Source organism: Malus sylvestris, chromosome 11 (assembly GCF_916048215.2).
Source record: "Malus sylvestris chromosome 11, drMalSylv7.2, whole genome shotgun sequence".
NCBI classification, from domain to species: domain Eukaryota; kingdom Viridiplantae; phylum Streptophyta; class Magnoliopsida; order Rosales; family Rosaceae; genus Malus; species Malus sylvestris.
In genome coordinates this window covers 32,349,331-32,363,974 of record NC_062270.1, presented here as the reverse complement: position 1 = coordinate 32,363,974, position 14,644 = coordinate 32,349,331, and the positions used below count along the sequence as shown (strand labels likewise).

At 37.9% G+C, this 14,644-nt stretch overlaps 1 protein-coding gene and 1 long non-coding RNA gene across 3 annotated transcripts; both read left to right on the top strand.

Moving 5' to 3' along the window:
* Positions 1-1,451: 1,451 nt before the first annotated feature.
* On the top strand, positions 1,452-3,600 carry LOC126588255 (uncharacterized). Of its 2 annotated transcripts, none has more exons than XR_007611384.1 (5): positions 1,452-2,043; positions 2,260-2,385; positions 2,611-2,735; positions 2,830-3,012; positions 3,141-3,600. It is a non-coding gene; the product is annotated as an uncharacterized LOC126588255 (long non-coding RNA). The 2 variants fall into 2 exon arrangements; XR_007611385.1 differs by having other exon boundaries at positions 2,821-3,012.
* Positions 3,601-12,565: 8,965 nt separating this feature from the next.
* LOC126591630 (calcium-binding protein KRP1-like) lies at positions 12,566-13,220 on the top strand. The gene has a single exon (XM_050257407.1). The coding sequence runs from the start codon at positions 12,573-12,575 to the stop codon at positions 13,077-13,079; it is 507 nt and encodes a 168-aa protein (XP_050113364.1). The 5' UTR covers positions 12,566-12,572; the 3' UTR covers positions 13,080-13,220.
* Positions 13,221-14,644: the final 1,424 nt, after the last annotated feature.

Here is a 14,644-nt window from a genome sequence, read left to right as displayed (position 1 = left end):
CTCCATTGGATTGCAAGCTTAAGATGGATATGGAAGGTGATGCTCTGAGTAATGTTAGTTACTACCAACGATTAGTTGGTAAGCTCATTTATCTTACAATTACTTGGCCATATATTATCTTTGTTGTGAGTTTAGTTAGCCAATTCATGTGTGCACTAATCGTTAAACATCTTCATGTTGTTAAGAGAATTCTCATATATCTTAAAGGGTTTGTTGGGCATGGTATTGTGATGCAAAATAATGGTTCCACCCTTATTCAAGGCTACACCGAAGCGGATTGGGCTGGCAATGCCCTTGATCGAAAGTCAACCACTGGCTATTGTACTTTTATTGGTGGAAACCTTGTCACATGGAAAAGTAAGAAACAACAAGTTATCACTTGATCCAGTGCTAAAGCTGAGTATAGGGCAATGGCTTCAACAGCCTGTGAGCTTATTTGGCTCAAGAGTATTCTTCTTGAGTTAGGGTTCCTGAACATTGCGTCCATACCTCTCATGTGTGACAATCAGGCTACGATGCATATTACATCAAACCCAGTTTTTCATGAGCGCACCAAACATATCAAAGTGGATTGTCACTATGAGAGGGCTCAAGTCCAGTCCAAGGTTATTCGCACAGTTTTCACTTGAAGTCATGATCATTGGCAGGCTTGTTTACCAAGGCTTTGGCAGCCACTCATTTTTTAAGTCTCATTGACAAGCTTGGATCCATTAATCCCTTGGATCCAGCTTGAGGGGAAGTGTTGAACATCATGCAACATATGTAGCCATGTTGAGCATCATGCAGCATACATAGCCAACCTAGCTTAGCTTTGTTCTAGGGTGGTGTTTTTCCCTTAAATGCTTTCTGTAGACTTTAGGGTCTCTAGGGCTTAGTTTTGAATAATACTTGGCTACTCAAAGGATGAGTAGGAACTCCTACTCAAAATTGTTCATTACCAATTTATAGAACTTCATGTTTATAATCAGAATCGTTCATAATATAAATCACCTTATAAAGATCCGCTATGCAAAAATCAATTAAAACTAAGGTTGTTTAGTCATTGAACTGTATAAAAACAAATGAACGGAATTGGTAAAAGCATTACAAACCGTCTATATATTTGCTAGAATAGATTGACTAAGCGACCTTAGTTTTAATTCATTGTTTGCATGGATGATCTTTACAGTGTGATTGATAATATGAAAGGTTTTTATTATATGCACAAAGCTTTGTGATTTAAATACTAAGAGTTTTGAGTAGGAGTTTCTACTCATCTTTGAGCAGTCAAGTAAGGTTCCTTAGTTTTTCGACAACTCTAGATTATAGTTGACTTCTTGGTGTAATATCCCTTAATTTAAGGGATGTTGTCTATTTGTTGTTTCCTTTGCTGCTTCTACAAAAGTGTGTTGGTTGTAATCTCAAACATAATATACGAAAATAAATTTGAAACCAAATTCCACACGTTAAGAATGGTTGTGAATCCAATTTATGTGTACAATTCCAATGAGTTATACTATGCAAATGAGGTTGCCAATAATTCTACCATCACAAGGTTAAACCTTACTGTATCGGGCGAGATCCAGCGGTTACTTGTCAATAAAGGAAGCACTGAATGGGCTGTTGTGTATACTTTACAGAATGATGCATGCAATAATTATGTACAGTGTGGAGCAAATGGCATTTGCAAGATTAACAAATCACCCATTTGTCAGTGCTTGCCGGAGTTTTTTCCGACATCAACCAGCGAATGGAGGGTGCTTATTGGACACGTCGGTGCGGGAGGGAGACACCACTGAATTGTCCAAAGGGAGAAAGGTTTCCGAAAACTGAAAAAGTGAAACTTCTGGACCAGTTGGATTTTTGGGTCAATAATAGAACTAGCACCAATGAATGCAAGGCAGAGTGCTTAAAGAATTGTTCTTGTATACCTTATGCTAACTCAGATATCAAAAATGAAGGCAATCGCTGTCTGATGTGGTTTGGCGACCTAATTGATCTGCGCGAGTTCGTTGAAGAAGATAGTGATCAAGAGCAAGATATATAGACCATTTTCAGAGCTAGGTAAGTCAATACTTTGCTTCATTAATGTTAGCTCCTAATATTGATCAAGAGCAAGATCCATTTCTTTTGAATTGGATGTTGCAGGGAACAAATTGAATAGGTCAAAATCGGGCAACTTTGTTATGCTTCAATTTAAGGCCTAAACACATGAAGAAGTGCTAAAATCAGAAAATTGAAAATGTGTGGTTTAACGTTTACATCTTGTATGATCTTCAGGGAAAACGAGTCAGAAGAAGGATAAAAAAGTAGTACTCCTTTCAGTCATATCAGTGGTTTCTTTGCTACTTTTTCTGGGTTTGGGCTATTCCTGGTGTATAATTCTGAAGAGAAGAAATAAAAGAGGTAAAACATGCAGATGCTCCCCGCTGTTATATTTATCGACACATTATTGAAAAGAGATGCTTCAATGCATTGTGCCCTGAAAGAATATATGAAAATTATCATGTTCATATCCTGTGACGCTTCTCCGCCAGAGGAACTCTAGTGCATTGACAAAAAGACTATTTGAATATTTATGTGTCATTTACATTCTTCCCTTTGTTTTCTTTCTGTTTTTTCATTTTACAGCTTCAGGAGACAGTCAGGAGAACTTGGAGTTGCCACTGTTTGATTTTGATACAATTGCAGCCGCCACCAATCACTTTTCCCACACAAACAAACTAGGAGAGCGTGGTTTTGGTCCAGTTTACAAGGTAACAATGCAATACTTTACGATGTTGGCTACGAATTTAAGCTAATAGACTATACTTAATATTCAAGCCAACTTAACCCAAGAAGAATTCGTAGCTGTAAAGAGACTCTCAAAAGATTCTGGCCAAGGAACTGAAGAGTTTAAAAACGAAGTTACGATGATAGCCAATCTTCAACAATGGGATCTTGTTAAACTTTTGGGCTGCTGCATCGAAGGAGATGAATGGATGCAGATTTATGAGTACATGCCCAACAATAGCTTGGACTGCTTCATTTTCGGTCTGAGATTCTGCCCTATATCTTCCAGAATTGTTAATATTTATTCCGTTCAATTTAAGATTAAATAGTCATATGAAGCTCTGTTTTTGTCATCCAATTTAATCAAATATGGTGGAAGACGTTTGCAGATCAAAATAGAAAGGTGTTGTTAAACTGGGAAAAGCGATTAGACATTATCATGGGAATCGCACGAGGGCTTCTCTACCTCCACCAAGATTCCAGACTAAGAATCATTCATAGGGACTTTAAGAGCAGCAATATCTTACTTGACAATGAGTTGAACCCCAAAATATCTGACTTTGGCATAGCAAGGATTTTCGGACGCAATCAAACTGAAGCAAAAACAAAACGCATAATTGGGACATAGTGAATTATACCAACACATGTCATGAATTTCTTCATTTCTAGTTATAAACTACTAACGTTGTGTTGTTTACGTGCAGCGGATATATGTCTCATAAGTACGTAATTGACGGGAAGTTTTTGGTGAAATCTGATGTCTTTAGTTTCGGCGTTCTTTTGTTGGAGATAATAAGTGGCAGAAAGAACAGAGGGTTTCACCATCCACAATCACAATGTTCTTGGACATGTAAGCATTACATACTAATGTGTGTTTTCCAAATGTTGAGCCTGTACAAACTATAGTTTTCCATGTGTATTGAATATCAGAGTGCGCAAGTAACAAACAAACAAAGTAACTATAAACTAATATGATTTTATTGACGTAAAGAAAGATTGGCATGACGACTCCATAACCCAAGAAACTACATTGTGTCTAACTTATTCTTCAGAGATACGAAACTTTATATTTATAGCGAACAAACCTAACCCTAATACTAACAGGCTAGGCCCAAACTAAACTTGTAAGAAAACCCAAACAATATAATACCTAAAATACTAATATTTTCCAACACCCTCCGTCAAACTCATGGTGGTATATGACATGGGTTTGCAAATAAGCAGATGTGGACTAGCTCTGTTAGGCGGACTAGCAGGCATACAAACTTGACTTGACTTGACTGAACTGGCGAACTGGCAAACTAGTGAACTAGTGAACTGGTTCCGATTCAAGCATTTTGATTTTGGCTGGCAAACTAATTCTGATTCACACTGGCCAGTGTTGAGAGTATGGAAAGAACCTATCACTAAACGGACGAGATTTCCATATCTCAATTATAGCAACGAACAAAAATAAAGTCCTATCACTCAAGTGGTCACAGGTCCAAGCACTCGAGGGACGGTCACAAAACAACTCTAAATAGGCCAACAACTCGTGTAGGCCTCAAAACCAACCAAGCCCTATAGTAGCTTCAATCAACAAGGCCCAAAAAAGCCTTTAAACGAATCATGACAACCCAACAAATCATGGGGTCCAAACCTAATTTTTTCCTTTTCTATTTTTCTGTTTTCTTTTCCTGCTTTATATTTTCTATTTCTTCTTTTTTATTTCTAAATCAACCAAAGCATTCCTTTTTCTCCGGTGTGACATGGATGATGGGTGCAGGAGCAGCGGTAGTTCTTCAAGCAGAGGGGTTTAATACATGGAAGATGGCAGTGGGTATAGACCTGGGTGCGGATAGTAAAAGTGATGCAGAGTAGCAGCAGCGGCCAAGGTACATCAGTAGTGGTTAAGTCAGATCAAAGACGAACTCGATCCGAGTTGTTTGTTTTCGGGGTTTGGGCTTCGTCAAACAAGTGGTTGTCCAGTAGCAGTGGTGGTGGATGCGGAAGCAGTGTGGTGATGATCTGATGAGCAAACGATGGTGGGTATTGTTCAGGCAGATGCGAGTGCAGGCTGGTCAATCTTCAAACTCTAGGCATCGACTCCGGTGCGACGAGGCTACGGTGGCAGGACTCATACATCACAATATTATTATTATTATTTTATTATTATTTAAATAAAAGCCTAATGACAACAAACAGACAATATGAACATAAGCAGATTAAATCTCGAAGGACGAAACCTGCTCTGATAGCAAGTTAAATATCACAGTGCGCAACTAATGAACGAACAAAGTAACTTTAAACTAATATGATTTTATTAACATAAAGAAAGATTAGCATGACGACTCTATAACCCAAGAGACTACATTATGTCTAACTTATTCTTCAGAAATACGAAACATTATATTTAGGGGTGGGCAAACAAGCCTTAGGCCCGCGGGACGGGTACGGGGCGGGTTTAAAATTTGTAAAGAAACGAGGTGGGCCGGGGTGGTTTCACAAAATTATCGGGATAGGGCGGGTGCAAAAGCCTTAAGGAAACAAAGCCCCGGTTGGACCCGTTTCTCCCAATTCTCACAAAATTATCAGATATCTGGTGTGGTAACCTAGACTTTTCTCCCAATTCTCAGCTGTTCAATCTCTGACACACCCATCTCAAAAGCTCATTTTCTGTCTCCTTTGGTTGTCTCTTTTCTCTGTCTCCACAAACCTAAAAAATGAGCTCCTTTTCTTTCTTTATTGGCTATCTATTCCCTTCTTTTTCCTTGCACTTTCCCCGTCACTTTTCCATTTTGCTTGCTTTTTCTCCCTCCATAGAAAGGTGCAACTCCAGCCACTGAAGGGTTCGATGAAGAGGATGAGGATGAGATTGACTTCGATTTTGATGATTTTGAAGGTGATTCTCTTTCCTTATAGCCCATGTAGTCTTATGTTGATGAGACCAAAATCAGTCGAGTCACTGAATTTTGTTATGAAGGAAATGCTTTGTGTTCAGAATCTGATGAAGAAACCATCTTGTCTTATGGTTAATGGCAGATGACAAAGATGATATGCGAACACTATTTGGCTGAGAAGTCTGACTCATCAACACACTCTTCGAAGAGAGTCACCAACTAGATCTAAAAACAACAGGATGACGAAGACATTGGGGAGGGGAACGAACAGGATGACGAAGACCAAACTTAGGTGTGAGTGAAGATTTGGACCTATGGGGACCCGTAGGAACTGGCCCGTTGCAATGGGCTGGGTTAGGTCCGGATCCCATTTTGAAAAATCCAAAACCCGCCTCACCCTGTCCCTTTGTTTTACAAATAGGTCCGGTCTGGTTCCTTCAATTTTGGGCCCGGCCCGTGCCCACCCCTAATTATATTTATAGCGAACATACTTAACCCTAATACTAACAAACTAGGCCCAAACTAAACTTATAAGAAAACCCAAATAATATAATACCTAAAGTACTAATATTTTCCAACATAAAGATACATAATTTTGCAACTGAAACCAGGCATGGCTACTATGGAACGAAAGCAAGTGTTCGGAACTAATAGATCAATGCTTAGAGTACTTAGAGAGGGAGAGAGATTGGCCTCAGTGCAAGTGGAGGTAGATTGAGAAATGTATAAAAAAAAAACATCTAATGTATTTTCAAATTAATTATTATTTCCCGAATAACGCACAATCATTATAAACCACCATTGAAACTCAACTTCAACCCACTTTGTCCCGAAACTTAAATTGTGTCACTTTGTCCTCTAAAACTTAAAATTTTAGTCACTTTATTTTATGTTAGTTCCGTTAAAAAATCTGTTAAATCCCTAATATGGCTAAAACAGGCCTTACTTATTGCCATATCATTCCCAAATGTAAAATAATAATAATAATAAACTGTTTTAAAGCATTACAAACTCAATTTAAAGAAAAATAAAAAATTTCCAACAAAAAATAGAAAAAGAAAACATTAAACAGAAATACTAGGTAGTCAATCTCCATGTTTTCTGACTCGTTCGAAAATAATTTCTGATCCAAAAGCCACCTTCACTTGTATGAACATTGATCAGAAATGGTTTTCTGGCTAGTTCGAAAATAATTTCTAATCCAAAAGCCACCTTAACTTGTATGAACATGAACAGAAATGGTAGCTAGTCAATTTCCATGTGCAGAGAAAACTGGATTGATTTATCAGTTGAGAGTGTTTGACTGCATACATGAAGACACCAAAATGACATCCCAACCAGCCTACACAATCTGCCTTTTTCTTTCCCCTATTATGTCATCCTAACCAGCATTGGGACTTAAAAAAAATCCATAACCAATCGATGTTGGACCAAGTATATATTGTGCCAGTTCACAGAAGATGGTCGTGGTTATGTTCATTAGTGACTTCTTTCAAGTTAGGATAATCAAATGTGTCGTTCATGTCAGCCGAATTTGAAAACTTTCACTTACAAGTAGAATAGAATGCTACTAGACTCCAGCTCTACAAACCCCTAAGATCAACATTAGATAAGCATAATGGAGCTCTCTTATGCACTGGAGTCCAATATCTCATTCATTAGGCATCGAGGCCTACAATAACCAAGTGATAATTTGTTCAAATTCGCAAAATATTTTCAACATTAAGACTGAGTCAATGAATTTTTTTTGTAGTTTTAAGGAGAGGCCAATGAACTACTCCATTGAAAATGCTTTAGCCATAAATATAGCATCATTTCACTGTACCAATGTTATACAACTAACAAAATCCTTAGCAATACATCCATAAGCCACAAAGGACCATCAACTAAGAAGATAATAATATGATGGTTTGGATGATCAGTAAGCCATCATCAGGGACAGAGACATGATTTAGCATTTGAAGTGTGAACCTATTTTTTTTCCATAAAAATGCAGCAGAGTTTTCATTGTTTCTTTCAAATTTTCAAAACATACTAAACGTCCAAAGTATGGGTGAATTTCTTATACAAACACAAAAGACACATCTAATCAAGAGTTGAGAGTGATGCAATAAGTTGGAGGTGCTTGCTTGTTCATCTTGGGGAATCATATGGAAGTGAAGAGGCTGGTGTAAGGAAAGTCCAGCTCTTGACTTGGAGTGGTCTTGGCTTAAAAATGGGTGGGCTTGGGCTTTAACATACTTTTTAATAAATAAATAAAAAATAAAAAATAGATCAATTGGTTTTCACTTTTCATTGTTTCCTTTTGCACATTTATAGTTTCTTTAACCTTTAGGAATGAATTGAAAAAAAGAAAGAAAGAAAAGAAGCTAGACAAAAACAAGAGAAGAGAGCTATGACTTATGAGAATTAAGGTTCTAAAAGATGTTAGACGTTAGTCGGGAGCTGGGCTAGGGTCTAGTGCTTAGCCGGGTAGGCGGGGACTTAGGCGGACTAGGTGAATTTAAGTAAATTTATTATAGGGTAAATCTCAGTTTACTACCTTAAAGTTCTAAAAGAAGCTAGACGTTAGTCGGGCGGTGGATTGGGGCCTTGCGCCTAGGTGGCTAGGCAGGGCTTAGGCAGACTATACGGATTTAAGTAAATTTATTATATTATTATAAAAAGAAGTGTCTATTTATACTTAAAAAAAACATATATAATTGTAATGAGATACATAAATTGCAAAATAAAATGATATATAGTTATAAAATATTAAAACATAATGAAAACACCAGGGAACAATCATATAATAAGCGTTCATGCAGGTATTCAATAACTCTCTTATATTTATTGAAAAATTAAAGTGCAAAATGAAAGTTAACGATTTTTTGTCTAAGTGAGAGTCGCGATCTAGGTGAGTGCCTAAGCGAGTTTAAACGGACTAGACGGGCACCTAGGTAAGCTAGGTGGATTCCTAAGCAGGTCTAGGCGTACTTTCTTAATTTTCAAATGCCTAGGAATTAATTGGGGTTGTGACCAGCAGCCTAACGCAGCCTGAGATTTTTAGAACAATGATGAAAATAAATTGGAAGTATGAAAGTGTCACGCCTCGATCCCGACATACGTCCAGGATCGACACGTGACATCACCAATTACATGTATATCTAACATACCCCGCCTCTGGAATATGTGCAAAGCACAACTCAAGGTCCAATTGCGTAATAATTTTTCGTACACTTTGTGGTTGCATCTAACCTTCTTGTTAGATTGCCTAAGCCATTCGTAGTTTGTCATTCACTACACTCGAACAATCACCACATAAATCCCTATGTCTTAACAAAATACCACATAACAGGCATGCAACATCTCGAGGAACATTCGACTAAGCGCAACATAAATTTCTAGCCATATTGGTCAATGAGTCTAATCATAATGACAACAACCACAACCAACATCATTCCACAATCACATCAATCAATAACATATACCATACACCGAAATGCAGGTTTAGAGCGACATAGTTCGACCAAAGCCTACATCTTTGAAGCTGAAATCAAATCCAAGGAACCAACAAGTCAAATGATGCGATTTCGGACCACTTAACGAAATCAATCAACATCAGGTTCCGGACCACTCAACGGAATCGCGGAGTAAAAGGGATTCTAGACCTCTCAACAGAATCTGAGTGGATACAATTCCGGACCACTCAACAGAATTGCGGAGTACAATGCATATCGAACCACTCAATGAAATCCAAGCTGGATACGATTTTAGACCATTCAACGGAATCGTGGATCATGAGAAATTCCAGACCATTCAACGGAATCTAAATAGAGCAGGGACCTAGACCATTCAAGGAAACCCCAACGGAAACCCAGTTCTGGATCACTCAACGGAATTGAGCGGAAGTCCAAGGAATATAGCAACACTCGAAGAACAAGATGAAACAAGTACTCAAAATACAAAAGCTCAACGAAACAAGAAATGGAACAAAGCACAAGGTACACAATTAAAACGGCTCAACGAAATGAGAAATGAAATAATGATACGATATGTGAAATAAGTCTCAAAGCAACAAACCCCATGACAATGGGTTCATGGTCCACTACTAGCCCTCACATTTCATCACATTAGGCCAATCATGCAATTTAAATCACATTTCAATTATGCACGTCAAATTACTTTTCATCGAACAATTCAACAAGCGCTTCATATCACATTTCACAAATATCGTCAATACAAGAGTCAAATGACGTTTAATAAACTTAGATCAATGACCAATTACATTTCAATAGATTCACATTATAAAATCAAATAATATTCACAATGGATACTAAATACGAAATCAGGGTAATAACCATATTACATATCTTAAAGTCACTCATTATCCAATAGGCCCACTAGACTTCACTTAGTATCTAATAGTACTAATTTTAGTATTTAGAACGTTTCGAGACATGTTGACCAAAAGTCGACCATCGGTCAATGGTAGGGTCCACAACCTTACGTAATTTGATCCAGAAGATCTGCACATCGGATTTCTGATCCGTAACTTCCCAAAGTCCACACTATGCTTCTAGAACAACATACTAAAACTTCATTACGATCCATCTGTTGGATCTCCGCTAATTTCTAAGATTAAGTGGTGGTCAACATTTGATTTTACAAACTTAGAAATCCAATTTGAGAATATCTGTACATCAAATTCCTAATCTGTAAGTTCCTATTGTCCTCAAATATTACGTATTAAAGTTCTGTGTCGATCCAACGGTTGGATCGTCAATTCATATTATTATCAAGTGATGGCCAACTAAGCAATCAACTATGAAACTATATTAAAACATCGGGATTTCACTAAATGGATGTCAAATATGGAATCGGGGCATCAAATTTGGCCTCGGATGGGCATATAGTGTCTCGGCACCCACGCCGCCACCATGCGCCGTCGCCTCGACTTGCTGAAAAATTTCATTTACTCTAAAAATTATCAAATGAGAACAACTTTCATACCTGGGGCCGAAGTCCAATTCGCCCGGGAAATGCCTGAAAACCTCATTGATTCTTCTGAACCCTAGAAATTAGGTGCAATTCAATTCGACGTCAAACCCAACTCCATCATCTCCAATGTTGATTGGACTTTATTCCTGGACTTTAAAGACACTTGAGGGTGGTGATGGTTGACAGAAAACCTTTCGGAAATGGGCGGATCACCGCCGTACACCCATCAAATTCCTGGGTTTGATTTCCAAGAATTGGAGCCAAATTGACTCTGGTTCTTGGTAGAAATCAAAGAGGGGAGGTTGGGTAGGTGTTTGGTAGGGGTGGAAGGTTGTAAAATGCCGAAAATGGATGGAAAACCATCGGGAAAAGTCACCGAAAATGGATGGAAAACCATCGCAGGTGTAATGGGTTGGGGTGATTCCATGCCTCTTGCTTCTCTCCCTTCCCCTTCTTTCTTTTTTCCCCTATTGGTCACTTCTCTTTCCTCTCTCTTCCTCCCTTTTCTGATTAGCCGCATCCTCATTTTCTATCCTTTCTTTTCCATCACAGCCATACACGTGGCTTCACAGATCCTTGCTCGAGAAAATTTGGAGCTTTCCAGATAATGGTCAAATGATCATTTCGCCCTTTCCTTTGCTCATTTATAACTTCTTCGTTAGAACTCCAAATTATATTTTGTTTGCGCCCACGTGTTCGTATCGACGAGTACTATTCAAATATGTAAAGAAATCTAGAAAATCATGAAAGGATCAAATACGTCCATGAAGAATTCCGTTTAATACAATAGGGGTAATTTTGTCCTTTTACTTATTGAAAAAAAATATACGCTGTAAATATGAAAGCGTCGAAACTACGAATATGAATACGAAATATGAGATACATAATTTTAAATAGTGAAATCCAGAGACGGGATTTCACAAAAAGTCACTACTCTTAACCAAACGGTTCACTCAAACCTTTCCATCTTGGTATACTCAATATCTGAGGTTTCTAATTTTATGATTAATTGTTGGGACTATATATATATATAAAATATAATTTAATTTTTACTATATGAAAGGAAAAAAGATGAGAGAAAATTCGAAACTATTACAATAATACGGGGACGAGAGTTTAAACAAATAGCGTATGAATAGAAACGCCACATTGGATATTCACAGGCGTTGGAGACTATATAATACCATATATAAATTTTTCGGCGACTTCCACAAGGGTATTAAGACCCACTCTCCAACCCATGGCTTAAAATTAACCTAAAACCTAAAACTGATATGGGGGTCAAATACCAGCCCAAGTTTAGGCCACAAATTGGAGTGGACCCCAGCCTGTGTGACTAAAACCTGGGCTGTGAAGGCCAGATGCCCAACCCGACTTGCTCCACGCGTAGACGTGCCAGAGATGCAGCCGAGGCGGACCTTACCCAGGTGGGCGTGTCCCTCGGCTTGTCAGAAGTTGTCTGTAGCCAATGACTACTTTTCTTCATTCAATGACTGTGGTAATTGGATCGTTGACTAATCCAACAGTCCAAGATCAAATGTTTTTTTTTTAGTTTTATATTTATATATTTATTGAATCCAATGGCTTAGATCGAATATAATCAAATCTAACGGTAAAAATATATATTTATATATTTATTAATTGTCATGTGTATTTATCGGAATTTAAATATTTTTAGATTAAAATGTTCATAAAATTAAATTATGATTGTCTACATAATTGTTTTTAATAAAAAAAGTTAATTTAAAAAAAAATTAGTCTAAGTTATTTCTTTAACTTACTACGTTGACGCATTTACCCTTGAGCACCTTCCTCTTGACCAAAGACCATCAGTTCACTCATCCGCTCCTTAAACGCGCTTTGACAATCCTACCCCTCGTCATCACCTTCTCAGAAACCCAATGGCAGCTTCAACAAAACAGACCGACTGACTCCCCATTATCTGTAACTGAGTTGTCTCCCATGGCCTCTCTTTCTTGGAAAACCCTGCCACCCCGACCCTCTTCCTTTATATATTCTCCCACTTATCTCTTTCCCCACCAACAAACATACCCTTTCACTCACTCACTCATCATCATCATCCCTCTCTCTCTCTTCTCCAAATTGTCAATGGCTTCCCAGCAAACCCCACAATCCAGTTTCCAAGATTTGTTACCCACCATGGCCGACAAGCTTGGTGGGGACGGTTTAATAGGCGAGCTCTGTAATGGATTCAATTTGTTAATGGATTCCAACAAGGGGGTCATCACCTTCGAGAGTCTCAAGAGGAACTCTGCTCTTCTGGGGTTGCAGGATTTGAGCGACGACGATCTACGGTCCATGTTGGACGAAGGTGATTTCGACGGCGATGGCGCTCTCAATCAGATGGAGTTCTGCGTTCTCATGTTTAGATTGAGTCCTGAGCTTATGGACGAGTCCAAACTCTGGCTTGAAGACGCTCTTCAACAGGAGTTTAAACATTATTATTGATTTTGGGTTTTTATTCTTTTACACATAAATACTGATTTCTGATTTGGGTTTTTTGTATTTTTATTTTCGGTGATTGTTATAGGCCCTATGAAATTACCTGGGAAATAAAAATACAGAAATGCAATTGACAGTTGACACATACTTGCTCTTGTATCTCGGGTGATTTACTTAGTTGTTTTGATCGATCGCTGGTTTGGACTTCCTTTTAAAATGATTGAGTTTTAGAGAATATTTTTGACTTCTAGAATACTAGAAGTGTTTCTTATAACATGATTGTACTTTTAAAATATTTTTAGAAAAAATGTTTTTTTGTTATAGACCTATTTAACTGAACTATTCTAAGTAAATAGACAAAGGGAGACCAACGAGAATAAGAGAGAAGAGAGAAATTTAATTATGAAGTGTGTTGTATCATCCTATTGTACCTTTATTTATAGTAGTAGGATATATTAAATCCTTACCCTTTAGGATTACAACTCTAATAGAATATTAACTACTAAATGAAATATTCAAAGATATCTCTAGATACACTAGGATTTACACAATCAAATTCCTATTCTAAATATGACTACAACACTCCTTCTTGAGTGTGTAAATACGAAAAAAAAAACATCGCATCAGATCTTCAATAGATATGGCAGAACAATTGATGAAGTCAGTGGCACAACGAGCGAATGCGAGTCTCAAATTTATATGCATTGGTAGTAAAACTAACAAAACCTTGATATGGTAAAACCCAATGTGGGAGAAAAACCCATAGACTAAGGAGAAAACTGAGAAGTATACATACTGTCTAAAACAAGAGTCAAATAGGACAAAAGTAGCAAACTCAAAGAAGTATGATCATCCCAGGATGGGTGCCTTGTTCAAACCTCGTTACATAGCAAAAACACAGTGAGAAAAATGTTCCTAATCGTAGGAAAAATAGTACATTAAGATCAAGTGAGTATGTTTCTAGATACTCCTCCTGAGTTAGACATAACTTCCAAATAAGAGAACTACAAGCAATTCAACTCAGATAATTTACACATACCGATTTCTTGCACGAGCTTCTGAAAAGTAGACTTGGGCAACGATTTGGTAAAGAGATCGGCCAGGTTGTCATAGGAACAGATTTACTAAACTTCAATGTTCTAATGCTGTTGTTACTGGTGAGAATAAAAAGAACTATGGCGCTATGTGCTTGGTGTTGTCTCCCTTGATGTATCCCTTTTTTAACTGCTTAATACATGCTGCATTGTCTTCAAAGATTGTTATGGGAAGGTCAACGACGGAATATGTTCCATGACTACTTTTAACCAAAAGCACTCACGTGATGCTTTGTGCAGGTCGAGAATCTCAACATGGTTCAAAGAAGTTGCAACTAGTGTTTTCTTGGTAGACCTCCAAGATATAGCGATGTCTCTAACGGTAAAGACATAACTCGTTTGAGAATGTGCCCTATGTGTGTTAGATAGATATCCAACATCTGCATAACCAACAAGACGGAATCAACCCGAGAACCGAGGGGGGCAGCGGCTCCTCTCGAGGATTTGTAGGTGTAGAACAAACTCAAATCCGTGGTT

Excerpts from the sequence above, each read along its gene's own strand:
- LOC126591630 (XM_050257407.1), top strand. The coding sequence starts at position 12,573 with ATGGCCTCTCTTTCTTGGAAAACCCTGCCACCCCGACCCTCTTCCTTT.